At 39.9% G+C, this 13932-nt stretch overlaps 1 protein-coding gene across 1 annotated transcript; it reads right to left on the bottom strand.

Moving 5' to 3' along the window:
• Nucleotides 1-10789: 10789 nt before the first annotated feature.
• Nucleotides 10790-13022, bottom strand: LOC133258535 (uncharacterized). The gene is made up of 2 exons (XM_061435225.1): nucleotides 12597-13022; nucleotides 10790-11141 (listed from the first exon to the last, which is right to left on the bottom strand). The coding sequence occupies exons 1-2, from the start codon at nucleotides 12975-12977 to the stop codon at nucleotides 10908-10910; spliced, it is 615 nt and encodes a 204-aa protein (XP_061291209.1). The 5' UTR covers nucleotides 12978-13022; the 3' UTR covers nucleotides 10790-10907.
• Nucleotides 13023-13932: the final 910 nt, after the last annotated feature.

Raw genomic sequence — 13932 nt, 5'->3', positions numbered from 1 at the left:
TGGAAGCAACCTAGATATTCATCAGCAGATGAATGGATAAGAAGGCTGTGGTACATATACACAATGGAGTATTACTCAGCCATTAAAAAGAATACATTTGAATCAGCTCTAATGAGGTGGATGAAACTGGAACCTATTATACAGAGTGAAGCAAGCCAGAAAGAAAAACACCAATACAGTATACTAACACATATATATGGAATTTAGGAAGATGGTAGCAATAACCCTGTATACGAGACAGCAAAAGAGACACTGATGTATAGATCAGTCTTATGGACTCTGTGGGAGAGGGAGAGGGTGGGGAGATTTGGGAGAATGGCATTGAATCATGTATAATATCATGTATGAAACGAGTCGCCAGTCCAGGTTCGATGCACGATACTGGATGCTTGAGGCTGGTGCACTGGGACGACCCAGAGGGAGGGTATGGGGAGGGAGGAGGGAGGAGGGTTCAGGATGGGGAGCATGGGTATACCTGTGGCGGATTCATTTTGATGTTTGGCAAAACTAATACAATATTGTAAAATTTAAAAATAAAATAAAATTAAAAAAAGAAAAAAAAAATACAGAATTCCTTGTTCAGGTTTTCAACATTTGCATACAAAATAAATACTTTGAAAAGTTCAGAATATAGACTCCCTTGTCCCTAAATGTAAGTACGAACTCTAACTCTGTCAACTCTCCAGCCAGCTCTGTGACCCAGACAATCTCCTACCCTATGAACAAAGTACTGCTGTACATTTCCTCATTACTTTTCTTCTTCTTCTTCTTTTTTTTTTTTTCCATTTCTTTTAACTAAATTTATTTTTTAATATAAATTTATTTATTTTAATTGGAGGTTAATTACTTTACAATATTATGTTGGTTTTGCCATACATCAACATGAATCTGTCACAGGTGTACACATGTTCCCCATCCTGAACCCCACTCCCACCTCCCTCCCTGTACCATCCCTCTGGGTCATCCCAGTGCACCAGCCCCGAGCATCCTATATCATGCATCAAACCTGGACTGGCGATTCATTTCACACATGATATTATACAAGTTTCAATGCCATTCTCCCAAATCATCCCACCCTCTCCCTCTCCCACAGAGTCCAAAAGACTGTTCTATACATCTGTGTCTCTTTTGCTCTCTTGCATACAGGATTATCGTTACCATCTTTCTAAATTCCATATATATGCATTAGTATACTGTATTGGTGTTTTTCTTTCTGGCTTGCTTCACTCTGTATAATAGGCTGAGTTTCATCCAGCTCATTAGAACTGATTAAAATGTATTCTTTTTAATGGCTGCATAATACTCCATTGTGTATATGTACCACAGCTTTCTTATCCATTCATCTGCTGATGGACATCTAGATTGCTTCCATGTCCTGGCTATTATAAACAGTGCTGCAATGAACACTGGGGTACACGTGTCTCTTTCCCTTCTGGTTTCCTCTGTGTGTATGCCCGGCAGTGGTATTGCTGGGTCGTATGGCAGTTCTATTTCCAGTTTTTTAAGGAATCTCCACACTGTTCTCCATAGTGGCTGTACTAGTTTGCATTCCCACCAACAGTGTAAGAGGATTCCCTTTTCCCCACTCCAGCATTTATTGCTTGTAGACTTTTGGATAGCAGCCATTCTGACTGGCATGAAATGGTACCTCATTGTGGTTTTGATTTGCATTTCCCTGATGATGAGTGATGTTGAGCATCTTTTCATGTGTTTGTTAGCCATCTGTATGTCTTCTTTGGAGAAATATCTGTTTATATCTTTGGCCCATTTTTTGATTGGGTCGTTTATATTTTTGGAATTGAGCTTCAGGAGTTGCTTGTATATTTTTGAGATTAGTTGTTTGTCAGTTGCTTTATTTGCTATTATTTTCTTCCATTCTGAAGGCTGTCTTTTCACCTTGCTGATAGTTTCCTTTGATGTGTAGAAGCTTTTAAGTTTAATTAGGTCCCATTTGTTTATTTTTGCTTTAATTTCCAATATTCTGGGAGGTGGGTCATAGAGGATCCTACTGTGATGTATGTCGGAGAGTGTTTTGCCTATGTTCTCCTCTAGGAGTTTTATAGTTTCTGGTCTTACATTTAGATCTTTAATCCATTTTGAGTTTATTTTTGTGTATGGTGTTAGAAAGTGTTCTAGTTTCATTGTTTTACAAGTGGTTGACCAGTTTTCCCAGTACCACTTGTTAAAGAGATTGTCTTTTCTCCATTGCATATTCTTGCTTCCGTTGTCAAAGATAAGGTGTCCATAGGTGCGTGGATTTATCTCTGGGCTTTCTATTTTGTTCCATTGATCTATATTTCTGTCTTTGTGCCAGTACCATAGTCTTGACGACTGTTGCTTTGTAGTAGAGCCTGAAGTCAGGCAGGTTGATTCCTCCAGTTCCATTCTTCTTTCTCAAGATTTGTTTGGCTAATCAAGGTTTTTGTATTTCCATGCAAATTGTGAAATTATTTGTTCTAGCTCTGTGAAGAATACCGTTGGTAGCTTGATGGGGATTGCATTGAATATATTGATTGCTTTGGGTAGTATACTCATTTTCACTATATTGATTCTTCCAGCCCATGAACACGGTATACCTCTCCATCTATTAATGTCCTCTTTGATTTCTTTCACAAGTGTTTTATAGTTTTCTATATATAGGTCTTTTGTTTCTTTAGGTAGATATATTCCTAAGTATTTTATTCTTTTCGTTGCAATGGTCAATGGAATTGTTTCCTTAATTTCTATTTTCTCATTATTAGTGTATAGGAATGCAAGGGATTTCTCTGTGTTTATTTTATATTCTGCAACTTTACTATATTCATTGATTAGCTCTAGTAATTTTCTGGTGGAGTATTTAGGGTGGTCTATGTAGAGGATCATGGCGTCTGCAAACAGTAAGAGTTTTACTTCTTTTCCAATTTGGATTCCTTTTATTTCTTTTTCTGCTCTGATTGCTGTGGCCAAATCTTCCAAGACTATGTTGAATAGTAGTTGTGAGAGTGGGCACCCTTGTCTTGTTCCTGACTTTAGGGGAAATGCTTTCAATTTTTCCCCATTGAGGATAATGTTTGCTGTGGGTTTGTCATATATAGCTTTTATTATATTGAGGTATGTTCCTTCTATTCCTGCTTTCTGGAGAGTGTTTATCATGATGGATGTTGAATTTTGTCAAAGGCTTTCTCTGCTTCTATTGAGATAATCATACGGCTTTTATTTTTCAATTTGATAATGTGGTGTATTACATTGATTGATTTGTGGATATTGAAGAATCCTTGCATCCCTGGGATAAAGCCCACTTGGTCATGATGTATGATCTTTATAATGTGTTGTTGGATTCTGATTGCTAGAATTTTGTTAAGGATTTTTGCATCTATGTTCATCAGTAATATTGGCCTGTAGTTTTCTTTTATTGTGGCATCTTTGTCAGGTTTTGGTATTAGAGTGGTGGTGGCCTCATAGAATGAGTTTGGAAGTTTCCCTTCCTCTGCAATTTCCTGGAAGAATTTAAGTAAGATAAGTGTTAGCTCTTCTCTAAATTTTTGGCAGAATCCAGCTGTGAAGCCGTCTGGACCTGGGCTTTTGTTTGCTGGAAGATTTCTGATTACAATTTCAATTTCCATGCTTGTGATGGGTCTGTTAAGATTTTCTATTTCTTCCTGGTCCAGTTTTGGAAAGTTGTACTTTTCTAAGAATTTGTCCATTTCTTCCATGTTGTCCATTTTATTGGCATATAATTGATGATAGTAGACTCTTATGATCTTGTGTATTTATGTGTTGTCTGTTGTGATCTACCATTTTCATTTCTAATTTTATTGATTTGATTTTTCTCCCTTTGTGTCTTGATGAGTCTGGCTAATGGTTTGTCAATTTTATTTATCCTCTCAAATAACCTGCTTTTGGCTTTGTTGAGTTTTACTATGGTCTATTTTGTTTCTTTTGCATTTACTTCTGCCCTAATCTTTAAGATTTATTTCCTTTACTAACCTTGGGGTTCTTCATTTCTTCCTTTCTCGTTGCTTTAGGTGTAGAGTTAGGTTATATATTTGACTTTTTTGTTGTTTCTTGAGGTATGCCTGATTGCTATGAACCTTCTCCTTAGCACTGCATTTACAGTGTTCCACAGGTTTTGGGTTGTTGTGTTTTCAGTTTCATTCATTTCATTGCATATTTTGATTTCTTTTTTGATTTCTTCTGTGGTATATTGGTTATTCAGCAGCGTGTTGTTCAGCCTCCATATGTTGGAATATTTTAATAGTTTTCTCCTGTAATTGAGATCTAATCTTACTGCATTGTGGTTAGAAAAGGTGCTTGGAATGATTTCAATTTTTTTAAAATTTACCAAGGCTAGATTTATGGCCCAGGATATGATCTATCCTGTAGAAAGTTCCGTGTGCACTTGAGAAAAAGGTGAAATTCATTGTGTTGGGGTGAAATATCCTATAGATATCAATTAGGTCTAACTGGTTTGTCGTATGATTTAAAGTTTGTGTTTCCTTGTTAATTTTCTGTTTAGTTGATTTTTCCACAGGTGTGAGTTGGGTATTAAAGTCTCCCACTATTATTGTTATACTTCCCCTTTCATACTTGTTAACATTTGTCTTACATATTGCAGTGCTCTTACGTTGGGTGCATATATAATTGTTACATCTTCTTGAATTGATCCTTTGATCCTTATGTAGTGTCCTTCTTTGTCTCTTTTCACAGCATTTGTTTTAAAGTCTATTTTATCTGATATAAGTATTGCTACTCCTGCTTTCTTTTGGTCTCTATTTGCGTGGAATATCTTTTTCCAGCCCTTCAGTTTCAGTCTGTATGTGTCCCTTATTTTGAGATGGGTCTCTTGTAGACAACATATATAGGGGTCTTATTTTTGTATCCACTCAGCAACTCTTTGTCTTTTGATTGGGGCATTCAACCCACTTATGTTTAAGGTAATTATTGATAAGTATGAACCCATTATGAAGGAGATCAGTCTTGGGTGTTCTTTGGAAGGAATGATGCTAAAGCTGAAACTCCAGTACTTTGGCCACCTCATGCGAAGAGTTGACTCATTTGAAAAGACTCTGATGCTGGGAGAGATTGGGGGCAGGAGGAGAAGGGGACGACAGAGGATGAGATGGGTGGATGGCATCACTGACTCGATGGAGGTGAGTCTCAGTGAACTCCAGGAGTTGGTGATGGACAGGGAGGCCTGGCGTGCTGCGATTCATGGGGTCACAAAGAGTCAGACACGACTGAGTGACTGATCTGACCTGATCTGATCTGATGAACCCATTGCCATTTACTTTATTGTTTTGGGTTCGAGTTTATACACCCTTTTTGTGTTTCCTGTCTAAAGAAGATCCTTTAGCATTTGTTGGAGAGCTGGTTTGGTGGTGCTGAATTCTCTCAGCTTTTGCTTGTCTGTAAAGCTTTTGACAGAGTGCCTGATGAACTATGGATGGAGGTTCATGACACTGTACAGGAGACAGGGATCAAGACCATCCCCATGGTAAAGAAATGCAAAAAAGCAAAATGGCTGTCTGAGGAGGCCTTACAAAAAGCTGTGAAAAGAAGAGAAGCAAAAAGCTAAGCAGGAAAGGACACAAGATATAAGCATCTGAATGCAGAGTTCCAAAGAAGAGCAAGGAGAGATAAGAAAGCCTTCCTCAGCAATCAATGCAAAGAAATAGAGGAAAACAACAGAATGGGAAAGACTAGAGATCTCTTCAAGAAAATTAGAGATACCAAGGGAACATTTCATGCAAAGTTGGGCTCAATAATGTTGATGTATGACAAAACCAATACAATATTGTAAAGTAAAAAATAAATACATAAATTAAAAAAATAAAAAAATTTAAAAATGGCACAAAGGAAAAAAAATAAAAACAAAATAATTCTTTATAAAATAAATAAATAAAAGACAGAAATGGTATGGTCCTAACAGAAGCAGAAGATATTAAGAAAAGGTGGCAAGAATACACAGAAGAACTGTACAAAAAAGAGCTTCACTATCCAGATAATCACTATGGTGTGATCACTTATCTAGAGCCAGACATCCTTGTATGTGAAGTCAAGCAGGCCTTAGAAAGCATCACTATGAACAAAGCTAGTGGAGGTGATGCAACTCCAGTTGAGCTATTTCAAATCCTGAAAGATGATGCTGTGAAAGTGCTGCACTAAATATGCCAGCAAATTTGGAAATCTCAGCAGGGGCCATAGTATTGGAAAAGTTCAGTTTTCATTTCAATCCCACAATCCCTAAGAATGCTCAAACTACCGCACAATTGCACTCATCTCACATGGCTAGTAAAGTAATACTTAAAATTCTCCAAGCCAGGCTTCAGGAATATGTGAACCATGAACTTCCAGATGTTCAACCTGGTTTTAGAAAAGGCAGAGGAACCAGAGATCAAATGGCCAACACCTGCTGGATCATAGAAAAAGCAAGAGAGTTTCAGAAAAACATGTATTTCTGCTTTATTGACTATGCCAAAGTCTTTGACTTCATGGATCACAATAAACTGTGGAAAGTTCTGAAAGAGATGGGAATACCAAACCACCTGACCTGCCTCTTGAGAAACCTATATGCAGGTCAGGAAGCAACAGTTACAATTGGACATGGAACAACAGACTGGTTCCAAATAGGAAAAGGAGTACGTCAAGGCTGTATATTGTCACCTTGCTTATTTAACTTATATGCAGAGTACATCATGAGAAACCCTGGACTGGAAGAAGCACAAGCTGGAATCAAGATTGCCAGGAGAAATATAAATAACCTCAGATATGCAGATGATACCACCCTTATGGCAGAAAATGAAGAGGAACTAAAAAGCCTCTTGATGAAAGTGAAAGAGGAGAGTGAAAAAGTTGGCTTAAAGCTCAACATTCAGAAAATGAAGATCATGGTCTCTTGTCCCATCACTTCGTGGAAAATAGATGGGGAAACAGTGGAAACAGTGTCAGACTTTATTTTGGGGGGCTCCAAAATCACTGCAGATGGTGATTGCAGCCATGAAATTAAAAGACGCTTACTCCTTGGAAGGAACATTATGATCAACCTAGATAACATATTCAAAAGCAGAGACATTACTTTGCCAACAAAGGTCTGTCTAGTCAATACTATGTTTTTTCCAGTAGTCATGTATGGATGTGAGAGTTGAACTGTGAAGAAAGCTGAGCAGCAAAGAATTGATGCTTTTGAACTGTGGTGTTGGAGAAGACTCTTGAGAGTCCCTTGGACTGCAAGGAGATCCAACCAGTCCATTCTAAAGGAGATCAGTCCTGGGTATTCTTTGGAAGGACTGATTCTAAAGCTGAAACTCCAGTACTTTGGCCACCTCATGCAAAGAGTTGACTCATTGGAAAAGACTCTGATGCTGGGAGGAATTGGGGGTAGGAGAAGGGGACTACAGAGGATGAGATGACTGGATGGCATCACCGACTCGATGGACATGAGTTTGAGTGAACTCTTGGAATTGGTGATGGACAGGGAGGCCTGGCATGCTGCAATTCATGAGGTCGCAACGAGTCTGACATGGCTGAGCGACTGAATTGAACTGAACTGAACTGAGCATTACTTCCCAACCACAAAAGACTCTTGAACTGGGAAGGAATGGATCTGCGACCCATCTGTGAATAAGCCAGGTGAACCGACTTTGTTTGTGCTAGAAAGGGAATCAACTTGTTGAAATTGTAAATTATGATGACCTAAAAAGTATGTTTGAGACAACTTCAAATTTCTATATGTTCTGGATTAAAGTCAAGGCAGAATATCCTGAGATTGCCACAAAGCACTGAAAATCCTGCTTCCATTTCCAATAAGCTATCTTTGTAAAGCAGAGTTTTCTGCAGCGACAGCAACCAAAAGAAGATCACAGAGTAGGTTAGACATAAACAACACACTTCGGGTGTCACTCTCTCCCATCAAACCCTGGATGAGACCATCTAGTTGTAGAAAAACAAGCTCAGGGCTCCCTGATTCTTCAGTATGGTGAGTTGTATAATTATTTTATTATATATCAAAATGTATAATAATAGAAATAAAGTGCACAATAAATAAAGTGATTGAATCATCTCAAAATCATCCCACTCTCCCTGGTCCGTGGAAAAATTGTCTTCCATGAAACTGGTCCATGGTTCCAAAAAGGTTGAACGTGACTGATCTACAGGATCTCTTTCAAATAGTCAAAGCTTTAAGTTTTAAATCTCCAGCGGGTATAGGAGCAGTACTAAAATGTTTCAGCTGAAATAATGCTGGTCCTCAAGCGTTTTCAACCAAGACATATAGAAAAATGGGATTCACAATTTAAACATAATCCTGTGGCTATCCATAGTTCTGAATACAGTGAAAATTTCTCTATCACTCCTCCTAGTAATATATCCACCTCTGTAAACTCAGGAGTGAGCACCCAGCTGAAATCTAGCCAATCATCATATGCCATGACTTTGTCCAAAGGGCTTGGTTGAGAGAGAACCTCATGGCTAACCAGACCAACTGGATTTCTTCCTTGAGAATGTTGAGCGGGGGTGGTGGGGGGTGGGGGAGGTGGGGTGATTTTTGTTGTGTTTTGTTTTGTTTTGCTGGAGCTAGAAAGGGAAAACCTCTCTTTCCTTTCTGATGAGGGAGTTTCAAGGACATGACCCATGATTGTAACCATGTGCCCCATTTACATGGAGAGCCTGAAATAATAAAGCAGGCACTCAGGGAAAGTCATACAGTCAACAACTATTTATTAAATATCTACTCATCCAGGAGCTAGGGAAACATGAGTGAACAGGATGAGTGCTATAAAGTAGAGTTTAGTAAAATCAAGTCCCTAGGGCTCCTGAGGCTAACAGGATCCCTCCTTGTGAAAGGTTGTTGTTGAATCACGCAAATACACAGGGATTCTTGGCCCCCGGAGGAGAAGAATTCAATCCGGGGCCAGAGACGAGGCTTGATCGCTCAGAGCTTTTGTGTAATAAAGTTTTATTGAAGTATAAAGGAGATAGAGAAAGCTTCTGACATAGGCATCAGAAGGGGGCAGAAAGAGTACCCGCCTGCTAGTCTTTAGCTGGATGTTATATAGTCACTAGCAGTCTGTTAATGAAAGAAAGGAATGTCTTAAAATTCAGAATGACACCAGGCCCCTCACCCATAAGATGCATTTTGGGATAGTCTTGGCGCCAAATGGTTTATCCTGGGCCATAAAATGATTAACTTGAATCTTGAAGGAGGACAGATCACCATTCAAATAGTTTCATTTACATAGATTAGGAGAACAATATCCATACTGGTTTGTCAAGTAGGTTCTGGGCCAAGAGGCGGAACCAACTTGGAGACAGAGTTTGGGGTAAAGGCATAGTACATTAGCATAGCTTAAGACAAACATCTCCATAAGAAAAAGGCATTGGTTATCTCTAGGCTCAAGAATAGCTAACTTCAGGCGAAACCAGGTGTCATTATGGCCACACAGTATTTTAAGAGAAACCTCCCTTTAAATTTGTATAGAGAAGGAAAAAAATATTGCTTGTTTGTTTCCTCCTGCCGCTTAAGAGAGATAAAAATGTCTGACACTTGCAGGCTATTTCCTCCATTTGGAGAACCCTGGCCTTCCTGCCTGTTACCCTCTCATTCCCCACTTTTCTTTTAGGAGAATTATGTTGCCTAGGGAAAAGGGGCATCGTTCTCATTCCATAACTATTTCTGAGCTGACAAGGGGCGTTGTCCCTAAATTGGTGAGGCAACATATTCTTCTAATCCTCATATTGAGGATATCTGATCCAGGGGCCCCAAATAGTAGTTGGAGGAAGCTACAGCAGTAGCAGGAGTTTGAGCAACCATTTGTAACTTAAAAGCTTTCATGCGGCTAGAAACAAATCCAGTTATACAATTACAGATGCAGGGAGCAAACAGCAAGAACAAAACAACCAGAATTATTGTAATTAAGATAGTTGTCCACCATGGGGAACTAGTTAACGTTTCCCAAAGTGAAGCAATTGAGGCTTCAAGGAGTATCCATGGCCCCAATCATCTTGTCCATGTGGTTAGTAAAATGAGTAACATTCGTGCTCATATCAGGTATATATGTACAGCACTGGGTATGAATACTGGCACAAGTTCCTCCTTGTGCAGCTGTCAGAATATCTAAGGCCAATCTGTTTTGTAAAACCACCTTTCTAGTTTGTGCTTGTTCAGCATTAAGAGCTGAAATAGCCTTTTGAGAATCTTGTAATGCCTGTTGAGTAAAATTAGTCAAAGCATCCACTCGTAACATAACATCTGTAGTTCCCAAAGAGGGAACAAACGCTGCAGCCAAATAATCATATCAATAAAATACAGACCTTGCCCACCGAGTTTTAAGGTGGGGTAAATTAGCAGGCTTTTCTGGAAGCTCTGAAAATATAAAGCCATGAGTAAAGGCTAGACCCAGGGTGCATCTCCCTATCCAACCAGGGGGAAGCCATGCCCATAGGTAAGAGCCACATATCCAATAAGTCCCGTTTGGAGCAAGCCAGCACGACTGAGATATCCAGTCCCAATTCGTGCCTGGCCAGACAAAGGGAGAACCTGAATTGGGGTTGGAAAACACGGGAATGATTACATTGCATGTTTCCTGAGACAAATATCCCACTTGTTTCCAATCATTGTAATTAAGTTGTTGGCTAACTTTTGGGGACGGCTCTGTTTGTTCCCAGCATATAGAGGCAGTAGATATTAAACGTCCTTTTTCAGGAGTTAGCCATGTAACCTCATCCCATATTTGATAAACGTCAGGTAAAAAACCATTAGATCTAGACCTATTTACCTTATATGTAGCAAAATAGTCATTGAACCGAGACAATGTATAATCAAAATTAAAAGTCACATTATGTCCATAGTTAGAGTACAAAGTGTTGCACCAGTCCATTTTAGGGTTGGTAGATGTCATCAGATGAAGAAGAGGCATCACATGTGATTGTTGTCAAAGGTATTCGCAGACTTGGAGAAAGTCTTTTCCTTGAAGTGGGGATGTCCACCACGGGAAGCCTTCCACTGACGAAGAGGGGAGCGCTCCGCAGACCCAGCAGTTAGACCGATTGTGGAATGCAGCATAAGAGTGAGCCCAGGACAGGAAGACATTGTCTTGAGGATCCAACGGCAGACTCAGGATATTTGGAGTCAGCAGAAGTAAGCTCACATAAGTTATCAGGCCCATCTAAAAGGTACAAAGTCAGAGCATAGAAAGTAAAGACATAAAATGAAGTCACTTAATTTTGGTCAGGGTGCCACCTCTTAACTCGAGTATGATGTACCCACGAATCAATTCCTGGCACTTTGACAGCTGTGGGAGAAGAAAGAATAACCTGGTAAGGACCTTCCCAGAGAGGCTCGAGGGATGGGCCCCCAGATCCCAATGTTTTTATGAGGACCTCGGTTCCTGGCTCAAATAGAGGCTTGCTTGTCTCGGAGGCTGGGTCAGAAGTCGTCTCCCAGAGTTCTGTTAATGCCTGTTGAAAAGCTGAGAGCTGAGTTACATAATTAGTTAATTCCAAGGCTTCAGGGTCTATAACAATGTCTGTGCGTAAGACAGGCCTTCCATAAATACATTCAAAGGGGACAGTCCCTTCTTTTTGGGGGTAGTTCGAGCCCTCATTAAAGCTATGGGTAGGACTTTAATCCATTTGTCCTGCGTCTCTTGAGTTAATTTGCGCAGATGTCTTTTAATAATGTCATTAGCTTTTTCAACTTTTCCGGAGGATTCGGGTCTCCAGGAACAGTGTAAGTGATATTCTACTCCTAGAGCTTTAGATACCCCCTGAGTTACAGCAGCTTTAAAGGCGGAACCATTGTCACTCTGAAGGCTCCGTGGCAGCCCAAACCTGGGGATAATTTCATGGATTAAAATCTTTATAACCTCCTTAGCCTGTTCACTGCAACAGGGAAAAGCCTCAATCCATCCAGTAAAGGTATCTACCCAAACTTGTAAGCAAGAATATCCATTAGCTTTTGGCATATGAGTAAAATCAATTTCCCAATCCTCTCCAGGATACTTCCCACTTCGTTGTAATCCAGATTTTGCTAGCTTTTCAGTCTTTGGGTTATTTGTTTGACAAATCTCACACCTTTTGATAATATTCTTTAAAGTTTTCATTACATTTTTACCTTCAAACAAACGAGAAACCATTTGGTAAGTACTCTCGGTACCCAAATGAAAACTCTGATGTAAACCCTTAAGAATTTTCCACTGAGCATTTTCAGGAATTATTAATCGTCCATCCTCAGACTGTAACCATCCTTTATCAGTAATCTTTGCTCCTCGTTTCTCATATCTTTCTAATTCTTCCTCAGTATATTGTGGTCTTTTCTGTTCCTCAGGACCTGTCCAGATCAAAGGCGTCTGTAGTGAAGGGGTTTCGTAAAGTGCCACTTTCCTAGCTTGACAGTCAGCCAGATGATTACCTTCAGCTATTTTACTCCCATCCCTGCTGTGCCCTTTGCAGTGCATAACAGCTACTTCTTTAGGACAATATATAGCAGTTAAAAGTCTCTCGATCTCTCTGAAATGCTTAATAGGTTCTCCTGTTGCTGTTTTAAAGTGTCTCTCTTTCCATATTGCAGCATGAGCATGTAAAGTCAAATAAGCATACTTAGAATCTGTGTAGATATTTACCCGCTGCCCTTTGCTTAACTCTAGAGCTCGGGTCAGGGCCACAAGCTCCGCTAACTGAGCACTGGTTCCCTGGGGGAGAGATTTTGCTTCCAAAACCTGTTCAGCAGTCACCATGGCGTAACCTGCTTTACGCTTTCCATCCTGAACAAAAGAACTGCCATCTGTAAATATTTCCATGTCAGGATTGTCTAATGGGGTATCCGTTAGATCCTCCTGAGCTGCATAGTTCAAAGTTAGGAATTGAGAACAATCGTGATCAGGTGTTTCATTTTCCTTCTCAGGAAGGAAAGTGGCAGGATTTAAATTTCCACAAACTTTAAGCTTAGTTACTGGTCCTTCTAACAACAATGACTGATACTTAAGAAGCCTACTGTCTGTCATCCAAATATTAACCTTAGAATTTAAGATTCCACTCACATCATGAGAAGTCAGAACAGTAAGGTTTCGTCCATTAATTATTTTTAAAGCTTCAGGTGCTAATAAAGCCACTGCTCCAATTACTCTTAGGCAGTGGGGCCACCCACATGAGACTACATCTAATTCTCTGCTTAGATAAGCAATAGGTTGGTGGTGAGGCCCTCGGGGTTGTGTCAAAACTCCCAATGCCACACCTATTCTTTCAGTGACAAACAAATTAAATTCTGACCCTGTGGGCAAGCTCAGAGCTGGAGCTTGCAGGAGAGCAGTCTGAAGAACCTTAAAAGCCTTTTGAGTTTCTGGAGACCAAACCAGTTTGTCGGTTTGGGCCTGCTGAGTTTCAGCTATAAGTTTATATAAAGGCCGGGCAAGTTCTCCGTAACCTGGAATCCAAATGTGACAGTAACCTGTGATTCCCCAAAATCCTCTCAGTTGTCTTAAAGTCATAGGTAGGGGGTGATTTCGTATAGGTTTAATTCTCTCAGGGCCTATGGCCCTAATCCCTTCTGATATGATTAGGCCCAGATATCTAACCGATTGTTGACAAAGCTGAGCCTTTTCTCTTGATGCCTTGTAACCACAGTCTGCCAGAAAGTTTAAGAAATCTTCTGAGGCTCGCGAACAAGCTTCCTCTGTCTCAGCACAGAGCAAAATATCATCTACATATTGTAACACCACTGCTTCAGAGCTGTTAAAGTTTTGTAGATCCCGTGACAAACTTTGTCCGAATAAGTGAGGACTGTCTCGAAATCCCTGGGGCAAAACTGTCCAGGTTAACTGAGAAGCTGGCTGCGTAGGGTCTTCAAAGGCAAATAGGAATTGACTTTCTTCCGCCAAAGGCACTGAATAGAAGGCATCCTTTAAATCAATTACTGAGAAATATTTGGCCCGTTCAGGAATTTCAGATAATAGAGTATAA

Source organism: Bos javanicus, chromosome 12 (genome assembly GCF_032452875.1).
Source record: "Bos javanicus breed banteng chromosome 12, ARS-OSU_banteng_1.0, whole genome shotgun sequence".
In the NCBI taxonomy this organism is placed as follows: domain Eukaryota; kingdom Metazoa; phylum Chordata; class Mammalia; order Artiodactyla; family Bovidae; genus Bos; species Bos javanicus.
The sequence above is the reverse complement of the archived record's forward strand: the minus strand, read 5'-3'. Positions and strand labels throughout refer to the sequence as shown.